The sequence below is a fragment of the Taudactylus pleione genome, unplaced genomic scaffold (assembly GCF_031769625.1).
Source record: "Taudactylus pleione unplaced genomic scaffold, aTauple2 ptg000069l, whole genome shotgun sequence".
Lineage (NCBI taxonomy): Eukaryota > Metazoa > Chordata > Amphibia > Anura > Myobatrachidae > Taudactylus > Taudactylus pleione.
In genome coordinates, this window is record NW_028284471.1 from 5,220,260 (window position 1) to 5,236,372 (window position 16,113).

General features: G+C 45.1%; 1 protein-coding gene across 1 annotated transcript in view; it reads right to left on the bottom strand.

Moving 5' to 3' along the window:
* The window catches only part of LOC148534277 (bactericidal permeability-increasing protein-like), a 45,248-nt gene that overhangs the window by 6,547 nt on the left and 22,588 nt on the right, over positions 1 to 16,113 (bottom strand). The window contains exons 6-14 of the mRNA XM_088467080.1: positions 11,692 to 11,755; positions 10,354 to 10,414; positions 8,324 to 8,415; positions 8,062 to 8,238; positions 7,052 to 7,111; positions 6,748 to 6,918; positions 2,298 to 2,365; positions 1,850 to 1,892; positions 33 to 93 (exon numbers count right to left, since the gene is read on the bottom strand). Coding sequence (XP_088323206.1) covers positions 33 to 93; positions 1,850 to 1,892; positions 2,298 to 2,365; positions 6,748 to 6,918; positions 7,052 to 7,111; positions 8,062 to 8,238; positions 8,324 to 8,415; positions 10,354 to 10,414; positions 11,692 to 11,755 — 797 coding nt within the window. The remainder of the gene's footprint in view (positions 1 to 32; positions 94 to 1,849; positions 1,893 to 2,297; positions 2,366 to 6,747; positions 6,919 to 7,051; positions 7,112 to 8,061; positions 8,239 to 8,323; positions 8,416 to 10,353; positions 10,415 to 11,691; positions 11,756 to 16,113) is intronic.

A 16,113-nucleotide genomic window follows, 5' to 3' on the forward strand; every position in this document is an offset into this window, starting at 1 on the left:
AATCCCCTAAGCGTAATTAATAAAAATAATACCATTCAGGACTGGTAGTGCGATCTTTAGGCCAAAACTCAGAGTTTTCTGTATGGAATCCACCTAGCAAAAACACAAAGGTGAAATGTGTGAGCATAAATGCTTTTTGCCCAGTACCATTAGTTGAAAATAGATGACATAAAGTACAGCTCTCAGCTACACACACATAGGGCCTAAGGGGGTCATTCAGACCCGCTCGCGAGCAAAGTTCGCTCGCTAGGAGGTCGATGTTAGACTGCGCATGCGCACGACGGAGGGAGCTCCGTCGTGCGCATGCGCGAGACCCGGCGAGCGACGAGAAATACGACGCTCGGGGTCTCGCACCAAAGGGGGCGTGCTGTCGATGGTGACTGACAGCACGCCCCCTTTGGTGGGCGTGCCAGGGGCGTGGCGGCCAGACGGAGGCGTTCCCATGGGAACGCCTACCATCTGAGTCCGCCCCACTGACATCAGTAATGATTTCTGTATTTCGGAATATTCCGTATTTCGGAATATCTGGATATGGGAGACTCAACCTGTATTATTTTTGCTATTAGATATTGGCACCGAGGGCTGGGCATAAACTGAGGACTGCATATGCTCAGCTACACAAAGATATAGATGAAGGATACAAGTCATACTTGCCTACTCTCCAGGGATGTCCAGGAGACTCCCAAATTTGGGGAACTCTCGCCTAATACCCCCCCGGAGGATCGATAGATTTAATAACGTAATTCTCTGTGAATTGTGTTATACAGGTATTGTAATTGTATAGAGGGGTACAGGGCCCTCTATTCACACTTGTGTCAGGGATCTGCAAGGAACAGATCAGTGGCATTACTATGTTTTTTTTGTTTCCTTTCCTTTGGATTACTAGGAAGAAGAAAGAAGAGGATCCCTTTGGAATTAGATGTGTAATAAACTGTTTCACTATATGGCAGTAGTTCTGCAAGCACCAGAATGCCTTTGAATATTGAAGGTGGGCATAACAGGGCAAAGTAGGAGCATGTCGCTGAGATGGTGTGCCCAAATCTTGGCGGAGCATGCCTATCCCCTTTCTTTAATCATGTAGCAGGTGAGCACAGAACCCATTCACTGCTGCTCTGCTATATTTCCCCAACTGCCCAGTGATCGGACAATGTAGATGTTATAGTGACAGCGGGTCAGAGCCTGTCCCTCTAAAATCAGGACAGGTGTGAGGTACAGTTTATTGGGCTTGTTGGGACCAATAGAGCCACATATAAAACATTTGGCTTTTAAGTTTTATGATTTATTAGCCCAATACCCACCAGCCAGGGAATACGAGAGAAGCTGCAGCACTGGGCTGGACTTTTGTAGTGGGAGGGGCTACAATTTTTTAGTAGGCCTGATTCAATTATGGTATTCAGCACCATAGCAAACACCTACTGTATGACATGGGGATCCCTGGCCCTGCATTCCATTTTTAACACTGTAAAGGTCCGTGCTGATGATTATCATCAGCATGGATCTTTGCTCCACTGGTGAAGCATTCACAACACATATTCCTCTTGACAGACGTTTCTGCAGATGCTACTTCTACCTTGCAATTACACCTTCACTGTATTCAGTATATGCTTGCACGTCCCTGTCCTCCCCTCCTATGCTTCTCCTCGCATAACACAAGACAACTCCTGCGGTTTTTTCATATTTTAGCTGTAACTTTACCAAGCATCTATGAATCGTGCCCATATTCGTTGTAGTCGCACATTACGACCACAAATCACAAACAGCTGAATTGCCCCCTATATGTTCCTTATTTGAAATGATGGGAACAAATGACTGTCTGAAATGGGTACTGGTAAGAGAATGACACACTCACCTTCACGGGTCCCACATCAGAGTGAGCCAAGACGAGCGAGAAACTAGGACAATACAACAAGAGTCAACTGACAGTAAACTTCAGGTGTACGACACTTAGTGCTTGAGAAATGGGGATATGACACTGAAGGGTAACAGTTCTGTGGTGTTTAATATGAATGTTTGGGCGCATAAACTAGATGTGCAGATGTTATTACAGAGTTATTACTTGTGTCTGGGATCTGCCAGGAGAAAATGAGAGGCGTTACTATGGTTTTTATTTCCTTTGAATTAGAAGGAAGAAGCCGACTACCAGGCTTACTGACCTCATTATAATGTGTGTAGCGCAACATGAGGGCATCTCCGAAATCACAACCTGAAAGCAATTTTATATAAGTGTATGCAGTGTTCAGGGAGTGTAATATTGATGGTGGTTATAATGGAAGGAAGAGGATTAGTTAAACACTCACTTCTTTACAGATAATGTTGCTCCCAGTGTCTCTTCAGACAGTACTACATTAACCTCCGTCAGGGCATCCTGTGCAAAAAAGATTGTCTCACGTGATGTACATTGTACTTACCATTTGTATAGGCTACAGTTCTGTCCTATCTAATGGACACAATGGGGGGAACTCAATTAGGCGCTGGCTTTGCCGTGTGGATAATAGTGCCAACTTTCACGGGCAGAGCTATTAAATTAATTGTCATTTTCTCTGTGCAGTAAACCATGGGTTAACATCTGCTAACCTTTTATTCAGCGCAAAGTGCTGGAGTTTAGGGGTTTCCCAGCAGCCAATTGAATCGGGCAGCGCTCCTAACTGAATCTACCCCAATGGGGCTGATGCAGGGTTGGATATATGACTTCATTGTGGAGAGTATCAGGGGCAAACGCAGGATTTTTACAGTGGGGTTTCCACACACGAACAAATATAAAATATACACACACATATATAATACATCCACACACATAGATATACACACACATATATATATATATATATACACACACACAGTTATACACACACATACTGTACATATGTCACACATACCTTACACACGCACACACCTACTGTATGTCACATTACACACACACTTACCTCGCAGCAGCTACAGGTTGTAGATCTGTGATGAGGATGGGACCTGGCAGGCTGGAATCATGTTATTAGGCCCCTCCCCCTAGCAACAAAATGTCGTGATTCGCAGGTCACTCAGAAGGGGCAGAGCCAAATTATGTAATTCTAATGGAATCACATCATATTGGCTCCGCCTCCTCCCAATCAACTCACGAATCGTTGCATTTTGCCGCAAGGGGGCGGGGCTTAAAAAGATGGTGCCTGCTCTCCAGTCTCTTACGGGGGTTTCTGGGTACTCAGAACCCCCCTATGTGCGCTAGTGCATATTTTGCAGTACGCATGCTCAGAAAATGAGGGACCATAATCGTGGTTGTGACTGAAGCGGTGTTCCCACATTGGCAAAGTTCAGTGAAGATGTGGTCGCACAATTGCAAGTCGAGCAGACCAGTATGCCTGTTATGAGGAGTATCTTTTGCACTTAGTATAGGGCAGGGACATACAGTATGTTCCCCATACAAAAGCAGTCACATTATTATTATTATTACCATTACCAGTTATTTATATAGCGCACACATATTCCGCAGCGCTTTTTTTACAGAGAGAATATTTGCCCATTCACATCAGTCCCTGCCCCAGTGAAGCTTACAATCTATGGGCCTGATCCAGACCCATTTGCTATATGCGTGCGCTCGCAAGCGGACTGATGTTCTGCGTACGCGCATGCTTCGTTCTGCACGTACTACTCACTGCGATCACATACCGCTTGCTCGCCCTGCAAAGACAGCCCAGTGTAATAAGTGACAGGAGAAGCCATTTGTTTGTGGGTGGTAACAGGGGCAGTCCAGTAAAAACGGGGGGTTGGCGATGCAAAAGCAGGTGTGCCTGAGTGTTTCAACGCCGTTTCAGAGGCGTGCATAATTAACAGGCAGCATCATAGTACACGTCACTTGGCTTTTCTTTACACTGAAATGCTTGCAGAGCTTGCAGTAGGGTAAGGCTACCACAAGCACTGCGTTTGCATCCGATGGTCCTCGATGTACCATTGTTTTCATACACTTCCTGGAGATGACGTGTGCCAGTGGGCATCTCTACATACGCTAAGCGGTGTCTGCATACGCAGAGCGATCACTCGCACAGCCAAAGTGGGTGTGCTTATGCCTTGGTGAGCGATCGCATCCCATGACGTCAATTTGCGTACGCATCTAGCAACTGGGTCTGAATCAGGCCCTATGTTCCTTACCCATACATGCCTACCCTCCCGGTTTTCGCGGGAGGCTCCCGATTTTTCGGGTGACCCCCCGCACCCCCGGAAGGGTAGGCATTTCTCCCGCATTCTGCCCACTTCCTAGTGAAGTGGGCAGAATTAGGAGAATACCCGCGGCAATCGCGGGTCTCCGTGAAGGGGGCGGGGCTTAAGCTGTGATTCTGCATGAATCACAGCATTTGGCCTCGCCCCCTATGTAAATTGTGCCCAATCGCGGCAATTTTACCGCGAGGGGGCGGGGCTTAATGACATGAATCGTCAAGCCCCGCCCCCGCCGGCCCCCTGCTGCATCTCTTATTCGGGCTTCTCCCGGGAAGAGAATGTTAAAGGTAGGCAACCCTGTCCTTACCACATGCTGACACACACACATGCACACACTAGGGTTAATTTTGTTGGGAGCCAATTCATTTACCAGTATATTTTTGGAGTATGGATGCAGTAAGCTCTGCATATGTGCAAGCATAAGCCATTTTTCCATGCATGTTTATTTCTGAGTAGTGTATGCCCATTTTACTTCCAACTCTGCATCGGCCCCAAAGTATGTAGTATTTCTAATTAGCATCATATACAGATTCTCCCATATTTTATATATACTGCCTCCTGTGCACAGACTTCACTTCCTGCCTTCTCTACATAGATTTCACTTCCGGTCTCCTGAACACAGACTTTTCTCACTGTTCAGACTAGAGAGCCAACTCGGACCGGAAGACAAGCATCAGGTAAGGATTTTTTTTTAACTAGTGTACTGTTGTAAGTGATGCTGGGGTGTTGGTAAGGGGGGGTGAGTGTGCTGCTACGGTGTTATGGGGGGGAGTGTGCTGCTGGGGTGTTGGTAAGGGGGGTTGAGTGCTGCTGGGGTGTTGGTAAGGGGGGAAGAGTGCTGCAGGGGTGTTAAGGGGGGGAGTGTGCTACTGGGGTGTTGGTAAGGGGGGAAATGTGCTGCTGGAGTGTTGGTAAGAAGGGGGAAATGTGCTGCTGGGGTGGTACGGGGGTGAGAGTGCTGCTGGGGTGTTAAGGGGGGGTAGTATGCTGCTGGGGTGTTGGTAAGGGGGAGATAGTGTGCTGCTGGGGTGTTGGTAAGGGGGAGAGACTGCTGCTGGGGTGTTGGTAAGGGGAAGAGTGTGCTGCAGGGTGTTAAGGGGGGGTGTGTGCTGCTGGGGTGTTGGTAAGGTGGAGAGAGTGTGCTGTAGGGGTGTTAATGTGGAGGGAGTGTTCCGCAGGGGTGTTAAGGTGGGGGGAGTGTGCTGCTGGAGTGTTGATAAGTGTGGGGAGGAATGTGTTGCTGGGGTGTTGGTAAGTGGGGGGGATGTGCTGCTGGTAAGTGGGGGGGAATGTGCTTCTGGGATGTTGGTAAGTGGGGGGAGTGTGCTGCTGGGGTGTTGGTAAGTGGGTGGGGGGGAGTGTGCTGCAGGTGCTGGGGTGTTGGTAAGGGGGGGAGTGTGTAACTGCTGCTGGTGTAAAGGAGGGGAGTGCTGTTGCTGGTGTAAGGGAGGGGGAATGTAACTGCTGCTGGTATTAGGGTGGTGGTCAAGGGGGAGGGCGAGTAATGGAGGCAGGCTCAGAAACATACCTAGGCAGGTTCCCCTTATCACTGAAAGGCATCCATATACACCTGTAGCCCTTATCACTGGGGAGCAAAATGACCAAGGTACACCTTACCAATGAGGCAGTAGGTTCCTCCACATAACCAGGTACCACTAACCACTGGAAGTAGGCTTCACCACCTACCTCTATACCTTTTTCTACTGGAGGCAGACTCCTCCACATTCCCAGATACCACTCGCCACTAGAGGCAGGCTCCTCCGCACACCCAGGTATCACTTAACCCTAGAGACTGACACTGACTACTGGTGGCAGTCTCATTCACATACCCAGATACTACTGAAGAACGGCTCCTGCAATGTGTTTTAAAGGGCATTACTGCATGTGGCATAATTTGTTATAAAGGGCATTACATGTGTGTGGCATAATGTGTTATAAAGGGTATTACTGAGTGTGGATAATGTGTTATAAAGGGCATTACTGCGTGTGCTATAAAGAGCATTACTGCATGTGGCATAATGTGTTATAAAGGGCATTACTATGTAAGGCGCATTACTGTGCACAGCAATTATTCATCGTGAGGGGAGAGCTTGGGGGTAGCCCAGTACCACCGTAAGTGCTGGGCACGACCCAAAGTGGGATGAATTGTGGGTGTTCTGCAAGGATCAGTTACACCCCATTTCCGGAAGTGCGAGCAGAGGAACGCCAGCTGTAAGATCTTTTTTTCCCTGCTCCTACCTGCAGACTTCCCATCCTCAATCCCCTATGAATTCCTGCCTCCTATGTGCAGACATCTCCTCATGCTTCTTATGCGCAGATTTCCCGTCCTGTCTCTGGTGTCTTGCTTTCCCTTCTCGTCGACTCCACATTATAGTCACTCACTATAGTGCTTCCTGCCCTGAATTAATTTACTGTATTTTCAAATCAGACACTGCCAGCATCACCAAGAGTCAGTTAATGTCCGCAAAAGCAGATTCCATCTAAAATGTCTTTCACTGCAGTTGATAATTTGGTTTCTACATGCTTCCACACAGCACTTACAGCTTGCATCTGGAAAATAGGGATCAGCGGCCGGTCAGGATACACAACGAAGACCTCAATGTTCACAGATGCTTCCACGGTTATGGAATCAGGTTGGCAGCTTACAGTGGGGGCTGACCGGGCAGAGACATGGAGGAGTATTGGTGGCGAGTCTGGGAAACGACTGGGGAGCTAGAAAGCAAGACAGTAGAAAGACAGAAAAACACAATAACACTTTAAAATATTGTCTGACAACATTGTTACAGAAACATCCACACTTACAAGGCACATTTTATTACAAGAGACTCACAAAATATTTTCTTACCTCTGGCACATAGATTCCTAAACTTTTTGTGTTTAGACGCAGGGGTGACTGCTTGGGGATCTAAAACAAGCATCAAGTTAGTTCAGTCTCATGTGATATCCCCTTCACCTTAATCAACTCCATCTACACATACTATGATAGCCCCTTACCCTCTGTCTACTCCTACAAGTTCACGGAGAGGCCCCCTTCCCCTCTATCATCTCCTCCCATACATTACATAGTGTTATCCTATTCCCACACTATATCCACATCCCCATCTCCTATATCTACTCCCGCCACACATACAGTGCTACCTTCTCCACCCACTATCAAAGCCCCCTTCTCATTTATCAGGAGGAGTATTGGGATGAGTCCCAGTGCTGTCAGCATAGGGCTGCTTTTTCCTGGGATGGGCTTTTTTACAGACCCGATTCTATTTGTAAAAGCAGCTCTGTGATGAATAGGCTATGCAGGGGCAGAAGTATGGGAGACAATGGAGGCGCCTGCTGCCGGGCGCCAGCACTGAAGGGGCACATCCTCCATCACCCACAATATATTCACCCAACTTAGGGCTGTAAATATGGGGGATAGGGGGGCACTAAATTATATCTTGCCTCCGGGCGTCTGGGATGAACTTACGCCACTAAGGCTATGGCATACTTGCCTACTATATTGCTTTTGGCTGTTTCCATTTATTAAAGGAGGACCCCACAATGTAGACGTCCCTGTCACAGTGTGAGCACCCCAGTCTGTTATCGCCTGGTGCTGTGCATTCCTCCTGCTTTAGGGGGTAACCAGCTTAGGATATGAGCGCTGATGTGTAGTTCATGTAGGAGACAGTATTTTTTTCATTCTTCTTTTCCCCAAATATGCCTGTCATGCATTAGTACCATAGGTTACAATCATAATGTAATGCTGGATTCATAGCCTTGTTACTTATCAAGCAGTCTGCAACATCCGCTCTCTTGGTGGAAGAAAAAAACACAATATAACTGAGTTCTATCCAACTATACCAAAACATTTAATCTCACCATATCATCTGTGATATTACACTTCAAAAACCCAGCTTTGTAGTGCACAAATCCTGCTGAATTTGCAGAATATTCGGACAGAGCCAACAGCAGCATACGGGAGTCGAGATCAGGTAGGACAAGTTTTTCTGGAGGATAAGGCACATCCCAGCGTTGTGATCGACCAACAAATTGTCCCTGAGGTAATATCAAAGGGAAAATTATCCTGGCAATCCTTCTGTGTACAGTCTCCTGATGCCACTACAAACATCCCTACATCTACCTTTATAGGAAGGTCAAGACTCTTCTCTGAAATCAGAGGGGGACCCGTCAAGGGGAATTCCAGATAGGAAACAGAATCCACAAGCCAAGAAACTGTAGGATCACAAAATACAGAAATTTCACTTGCATGTTTACCAGCTGGATTATGCCTCTTATGGTCAATTTATAAATGCAGTTTGATGCTATTTTTCTGATGGTACAGTAGTTGGTCCAGTTAATGTTGCCTCACGGTTACCCCTTAAAAATGACCTGTATGCTGGCAGTTATTATATCTGAAGTGTCAGCCCTCTATGCAGCTCCGCCAAGGTGGGGTGGGGAGTGTACTTATTACTTAGGCCCTTGTTTAAGGGACCAGGGTCAGCTGTGCAGGGGGGAAAAAGAAACCCTTGGTGGCACACATTAGTTTTTAGCCTTGTTTTATTGCTGTTTAGTACTGTTCTATCACTGTTTTGTTACCAATTGTAAAGCAAAGGTCTGAGAAGAAACAGGACAGGCAACAACTCTGAAGTGGTGCCAAGTGCAAAGCGCCACTGAATACCCACTGATGGTGCGCTGTGGATCGCTACAGAGGTGCCAGCAGAGTGAGACTGAGATCTGGAGACAGTGGGCCTGATTCAGAGGATGGACGCAATGCAGATGTTTGCACAGTTGATCGATAATTTGCTACTGTGCATGCGCGAAAAGCCATGGTGGTTTCTGGGAGGTGGCCTGAAGTGAATGCAAAAAAAATATTCCTCATGGGCATGTTATGGGAGTATCATGGGCGCGTCAGTGAATCTTAATAGATCCCTCTGCTGTGGCTGCCATGTAGATCTTCACAGGCTGCCGTATAAACAGCAGCCTGTGAAGATTATCGGAGGCTGTACGCCATCTCATGATGAATGGCCCTGACACTTATTTTTTACAAAAGTATGTGAAAATTAAAATTTTCCCATGCTTTTGTGAAAATCAAGTGATGATGAATATAAAGAAAGAGATAGAGAAGATAGAGATCTGAGTGGGCTGACAGCATATGTTCTTTGTTTGAGTTACTATTGAACAAGGGAGTCAAACAGTATAAAGAGAGGAAACCATTTTGTGAGAGGATCATAAGTTGATTAAAGAGCTATTAATACTGTGAAGTGCTGAAGATAACTATGTAATTGAAAGTGAAACTGTTATTTTGTGCTTTATCACTGGAAAGTCAAAGCTATTGTTCTCTGCAATCAAAAAAGACTGGGATTAGGTGTAAATGCTATTACTTTGGCCTATTGTGAATTACAATTGCATACATGTTATAGATCAGTGACCACCTAGCAAGAGGAGTACTCCAACAAGTTGCTTCTCTGCTACAGCCTGAGATGAATAAGCTCATCGAGTCATTGCCAGAGAAGAAGGAAGATCCACTGGAGCTGCCATCTCAGATGTACCATGTACACCTAACTTATCTGTGCCCATACCAACACTCAGGGTACCGCAACACCAGCATTTGTTATAGGATATGCAGTCTTCCCACCATAGGGTCTGATTCATTACTGTTTGCAACTGCGATTACACACGCAATTGGCCGATTGTTGCGTTGTGCGCATGAGTATGCTTCGCAGTGCGCGAGCCGGCCACTGCGATCACAGTGACTATGCAGACCCATCGCAGAGTGACTGACAGGAAGTACCATCTGGGAATGGTGAAGGCGGGGTGGTCGGCGAAATGCAGGTGTGTATAAATTAGCCACTGCAATGCCTAAGCAGCCTGAGGCCTGATAGCGTGCGATGAAGTTAGCAATTTCTGAGTAAGGTCAGAGCTTGTGTTAGTGTGCGTGAGGCTGCGATGGTACTTGATTGTACCAATGGTTTCATAGTCTTGCTAAATATTACAGATGTGTGTAAGGTAAAGTGGGCGTCCTTGTGTAGTGCTGTGGTGGCATAGCGATTGCAATTAATTAGCATACTACGGTAGTTGAACTGCATGCGTACTCGCTATTGCATTCATATTTGCAATCAGTAGTGAATCAGGCCCATAGCACCTTGTAGGCACCTGCTTTATATGACTTACCTGGTAAACTGCTCAATAATTCCTCCATTTGTTTCACTGATTTTTCAAACTGAGGACAAATCTACAGAAAGAAAAGCACACATAGGGCTCTATTTATTTTTATTAACATTGAAAAAGGGTGTTTTCACACCCTTTTCACATTATTTTATTCACCTAAAGTTACTAAAGGGCAATTGGAGTAGAATTTGTAAAATTCTACTCCAAACCCTAATTATCACTTATTTTTAGTAAGCAGATCACATTTCCCGTAATTGTAATGGGAAATGCGATCTGCCTGAGATTTACTAAAAATAAAATGTGAAAAAATACCGGAGGAAGCCGTGTGATAATAACGCCACCTGGAGGTGGCATTATCCAGGCTTTCCCCTGGTTACCGGACTCCTGCTCTGCTTTAACAGGCAGAGCAGAGCCCGAAGCCGTCCCAAGTGATCAGCTTGTGTGGTCTGAACAGAACAAACAGATTTTTGGGGGTGGTCTAGGTACAAGTTTTAACACGCTGTATCTACGTGGTACATATATTAACCGGTAATTCTTCATTTACAATGATAAGTAATTAAAAAAACGATTTTATGTTATCGGTATTGCCGGCAGTGCTCCCCCAGAGTCAGTGAGTCGAAAAACACAAAGCAAAGTAGAGAAAGAAGACTCTTTGGGGGCACTCTTATTCATTTAAAACTTAACTTTTAAAGTTAAGCTTTACATGAATAAGAGTGCCCCCAAACAAGAGTCTTCTTTCTCTACTTTCCTTTGTGTGGTCTAAACAGACCACAAGCCAATCACTGCAAAAAAATAAAAAATAGTAAAAAAAACCAAAACAACGTACAGTACCTGATGTCCAGGGTTGGTGGTCGGTGCTCTGGTGTTGTCCTCCCTCCAATCAGCTGGTCTCCCGTCTCCTGCACTGTGACCCTGGTCAGCTGCTGCATTAAACAGCTGACCGGGTCACAGTGACGGATGGGAGACCAGCTGGCCGGAGCCCTGGAGGGAGGACATCACCGGAGCAGTGATGACCTGACTGGAGGTAAGTAAAAGTAAGGGGTAATTGCGGGAGGGGGGCTTTATATCAGCGGCCAGACAGCGCATGCACGAAACCTTGTCTGTATTTTTTCTGAAAAAATACAGTGATAAGGCTGCGGAGAGGATTCGTAGGGACAGAGCTTAATCGATTTAATAAATCCCTGTGATATTGCCTGATTTCGCAATGTGAATTCAGTCGGAAATATCACAATACAATCTGCATTTTAATGTGGATTGTAGTAAATAGAGCCCATAAGGTTGTCATTATTTTCACTCTCCTTTAAAACACTGTTGGCTATCAATGTCCATCTCTGTACATACCTGATTATCTAGTGCTTTATGTAAGGGTCCCATGATTGCACCTTTAAACATGCTGAAGAGCCATCTGTGAGTGCACAATACATCTTTTTTTAAATTGAAAATGTTTTCCAATTGAACAATACAATATAACAATAAAACAAACAAAAAAACCCCAGTAATTATCACACATCAAAATCGTAAAACATATCCATCGCGAATATATAGAACACCTAATATAAATACACATTCTCAAACTGCAGAGCATAGAGAAAAAAAACTACAACATATATAAACATTGGGGGGAATTCAATTCAACGCGCTATTGAATAGCGACGGGAGGGACTCCCTAAGCTATTCAATACACGGCGCTGTTTGGCTGCGCTAAGGATTTCTTCTTGGACTCCCCTGGGGATGTGAAGAGAAATCCAACTAAAGTGTCGGGTGCATGGCTGTTTTTCTGCATAGCGCGGCACTAACAGCCGTGCGCCTGGCACTTTGGTCAGAGAATGCCGGTTAACGCGCCTTAACACCCTTGTTAAGGCAAGATGACCATGATAGCCGGCATTCTCCGATCACACAGTGCACTGAATTGAATAGCTCTGGGAACTCGCTCCCAGCGCTGTTCAATTTGCGTTGAATTGAATCGCCCCCATTATATAAGTATATGAAAAATAGAATAATAGACTCAGTGCAGAATAGTATCAAAATCATCCAGTACAGAATATACAATATATTTTACAATACAGCATTAACACTTAAATGCTAGGACACATAATGAAGAAACATCCATTCCCAATATACATTAGATAATCATATATAAAAAACATCGAGCAAGATCCAACCACAGTCTGACTCCCAATCAATAAACATAACATAAACTTTAGAGTGTAGGTAAAGTATGATGATCCGGCGGCAATTTAGTATATTTAGATTGTAACCATATCTGCCAAATTCGGTCAAACTTAGATTCAGCTTTACGAGTAGTATATAAATACCGCTCATGAGATATTGTGGTATTAACTAGAGCAACCCACGTTTGAAACTCAGGACCTGTAGTAGCCATCCACGCTCTCGCTATACATACATTGGCCAATGTACATAAATTAAGAATGTATTGTCTAGTGTATCTATCAAAAATATCCTCGGCCAAAGTACCAAGAGCACAAACTGCCGGAGTCAATGCAGATTGTGGTATTATTTGATGATGCAATCACTCCATTGATCTGGCCCCAGAAACTGTGCACCTTAGGGCAGGACCAAAGGAGATGCCAAAAGGTCCCTTGGGAACACCCACATTTAGGACAAATATCATCAGCATGCCCCCCAAATTGAAGGAGACGTACAGGGGTGAGGTAAGTCCTGTGTAGTATAAATGATTAAATTCGATGGAATCTAATAGCCGCCGTGGATTCTCTTGAACTGCCAAGGATAAAAGACCAGTATTCATCACACATTGGGCCTGCCTTCACCTCCCACTTTTGTTTAAGACATGGAAGGTTAGATGAATGGTGAGCACTCATAATAAAGAAGTAGAGACATGAGAGAGCTCTACGAGCGTGCACAATACATCTTAGAAAACATGTAAAATCACTTTTTACATTAATATATATGAAAGAAGTAGTGTATATGGGTTAGCATTACCGCCTCACAGCACTGAGGTCCTGGGTTTGATTCCCACTATGGCCTTAACTGTGTGAAGTTTGTATATTCTCCATATGCTTGCAAAAGTACTTCGTATTCCTCCCACACTCCAAAAATATACTGATAGGTTATTTAGCTCACAAAAAGGTACAGCTCAGGGGCGCTTTAAGAGAGGACGGGGCCGTGTGCAGGCTCCGATCACGCCCACTCCGCTGCGGCAGTGCAGTAGACTCTGGCACTGTGCCAGAGTCTACTGCGCATGCGCAGGTCTCCCAGAACATGGCGCCTGCACCGCATTTCTGGGACATCACTAGGGAAATGGCTGCGGTAGCCGGACCCACGGAGAAGTAAGTTTATTTAATTGGGTGCAGGGTCTGGACCCAGGGGCTAGTGTGCACCTTGCACCCATGATAGATACACCCCTGGTGCAGCTGAATACACAAAGTGTGGGATTTTGGTAGCATGCCAAAAGGTACACAGATGCGTTGGCACTATTTGTACAGCACATAGTAGGCAAATAGAAACATGGAGTTGTTGGTATTGCTTGAGCAATGCGTAGTGTGCAACAAGGTACACGGTTGTGTTGGCACTGTTTGTACAGCACAAAACGTGCTATAAGGTATATGGAGTTATATGGAGGTGTTGGCACTGTTTAGGCAGCATATAGTGTGTAATGAGATACACATATGTACTGGAACTATGGGAACAATGTGTAGCATGCAATGAGAGGCACAGATGTGTTGGCACTGTGAGAGCAACGTGTAGTGTGCAATGAGATACATGGAGTATATTGCCATAAACCTGGAGCTCAAAACAGACAGTAAGTGTATCAGAGTACACACACCCACAAAGAAGACAAATGCAAACAGAACTAATTAGTGCAACCAAATACCCTGGTGCGGAGTCCAAGACCTCCACCGGACTACACCAGGAATTCTCGCATGAGGATATCAACTTTAAGTGCGGACCAGTGTACCCAGTGTAGTTGGTTCCCACCATGAAAGCAACAGAGTACTTAGCTGGTATGAGGACTCTACCTGGAAACACCACAGATGAAAATGCAAAAACGAATGTGCTGCTATTGAGGAAACCAAACACTGAAAGAAAACTATACTGGTGAGTATACTTCTGGAGCGGGAGCACCTATGTAGAACACAATGGATACTCAGGCATTGGAATAGTGCACTGAGCAGGTTCTTATAGTGACTGGCCAATGAGTAATTTCTAGCATGACTCATTGGCGCTGGAGGTTAGTGGTAACTCCTGAGAGAGGTGCTTATGTCATCTCTAGCCAGAGGCTTAGCCCGGCTGTATTCTGTTAAGGATTCTAATTGGGAAGACAAGCAATTAGCGGCCTGCTGAGTGTTGGAGGCAGGCCAGTGGTATCCATGACTGCTGCTGCTGAAAGGCAGGGACTGATCTTGGCCAAATATCCTACATAAGCAGAATATGTGTGCGCTATATAAATAACTGTTAATAAATAAATATCTGAGCTGTATAACATGGCTGTAATAAATTACAATGCAGATTAACTTAACTTGTCCACAATGCTGTTTTTCACTTGGAGACAGAGGGGCTGATCCTGAGTTGCACGCAGAGTGGCTGTAGTTGTGAGCAGCTGTGGAAGCCTGAATATATTATTTTTAACTAATGTGGAGGTTTGTGTGTATGCAAGCAGGAAACCTGTGCCACCCATTGATTTTACACCATCTGCTGAAACCTTCATCATTATTATCTGCAGTGGCACCAGACCCATATTAGGTGGAAGAAATATGTCTGCAACAGCTCACCCTTCCCTCCCTTTCCAGCCCTCAAGGCTGCTTCACGGCCGCAGCTTGCCAAGTATTCCAGCTCTCAAGGCTGTTGAGGGACTTATCCGTGGAGGTACCTCTATCCATAGCAGCCACGCAGCATATATAACAAGTCTGACCAGCCGAAGACACTACAAGTCACATTGCATGCAGATAGCTTTCATGCTGCCTATGCAATCGCAGTCACTAATTTATGCAAGCCCATGAAACGGTGTTCAAATGGACAGACAAGCCTGGGTTTTTCCGGCCCCCCCCATCACCACCCCTAAATTCTGACAGCCTGTCACTCACTTTGCAATGGATTCCTCTGGGAGTCTGTAATCGCAATGCAATCAGTGCGCATGCACAGTGTGGCTTATATGCATTCGCAATGGCAAACAATCGATTAATCTGCGTCCATAATTGCAATTGCTTACGCTACTAAATCAGGCCCAGAGATTCATGTGACTGAGAATCCGCCCCAGAGTGACTGATAGTTTTGATAACTTGCTCTATGCATGCAAATATCGCAATATGTGTCGAAATACATCAGTTGCATTTTGCTATCTATATTTGCAGGTGCAGATGCGAAAGGGTGACCAACTCTGCATAGGTAGCAAATGTGACTCCCTCCCCATTCAAGTAAAAGGATCATATACATCAGGGATATGATAGGAGGTGTGACTTGACTGTGAGTACAAAATATGCAAATAGCGCAGTGAACAATGCATACATGTTACAATAAGTCTCAAAACAATAAACAGACGGCGCTAATCCAACATAGCAGATAGGCAATTCACTAAAAATGATTAATATTTATTTGTTAATAAACACATGTAATAGATAAATGATCCCTAAATAGGATCATATAACAAACATAAAAAGACATAAACTATACACAAATAACAAAAAAAAATGAATAATAAATAAATAGATTAATAAACAACCGGTATAAATTGATCTCCAATTCCCTTAATGCAGGGTGCCAAAGTTCCTTTGCAGATTTAGATGG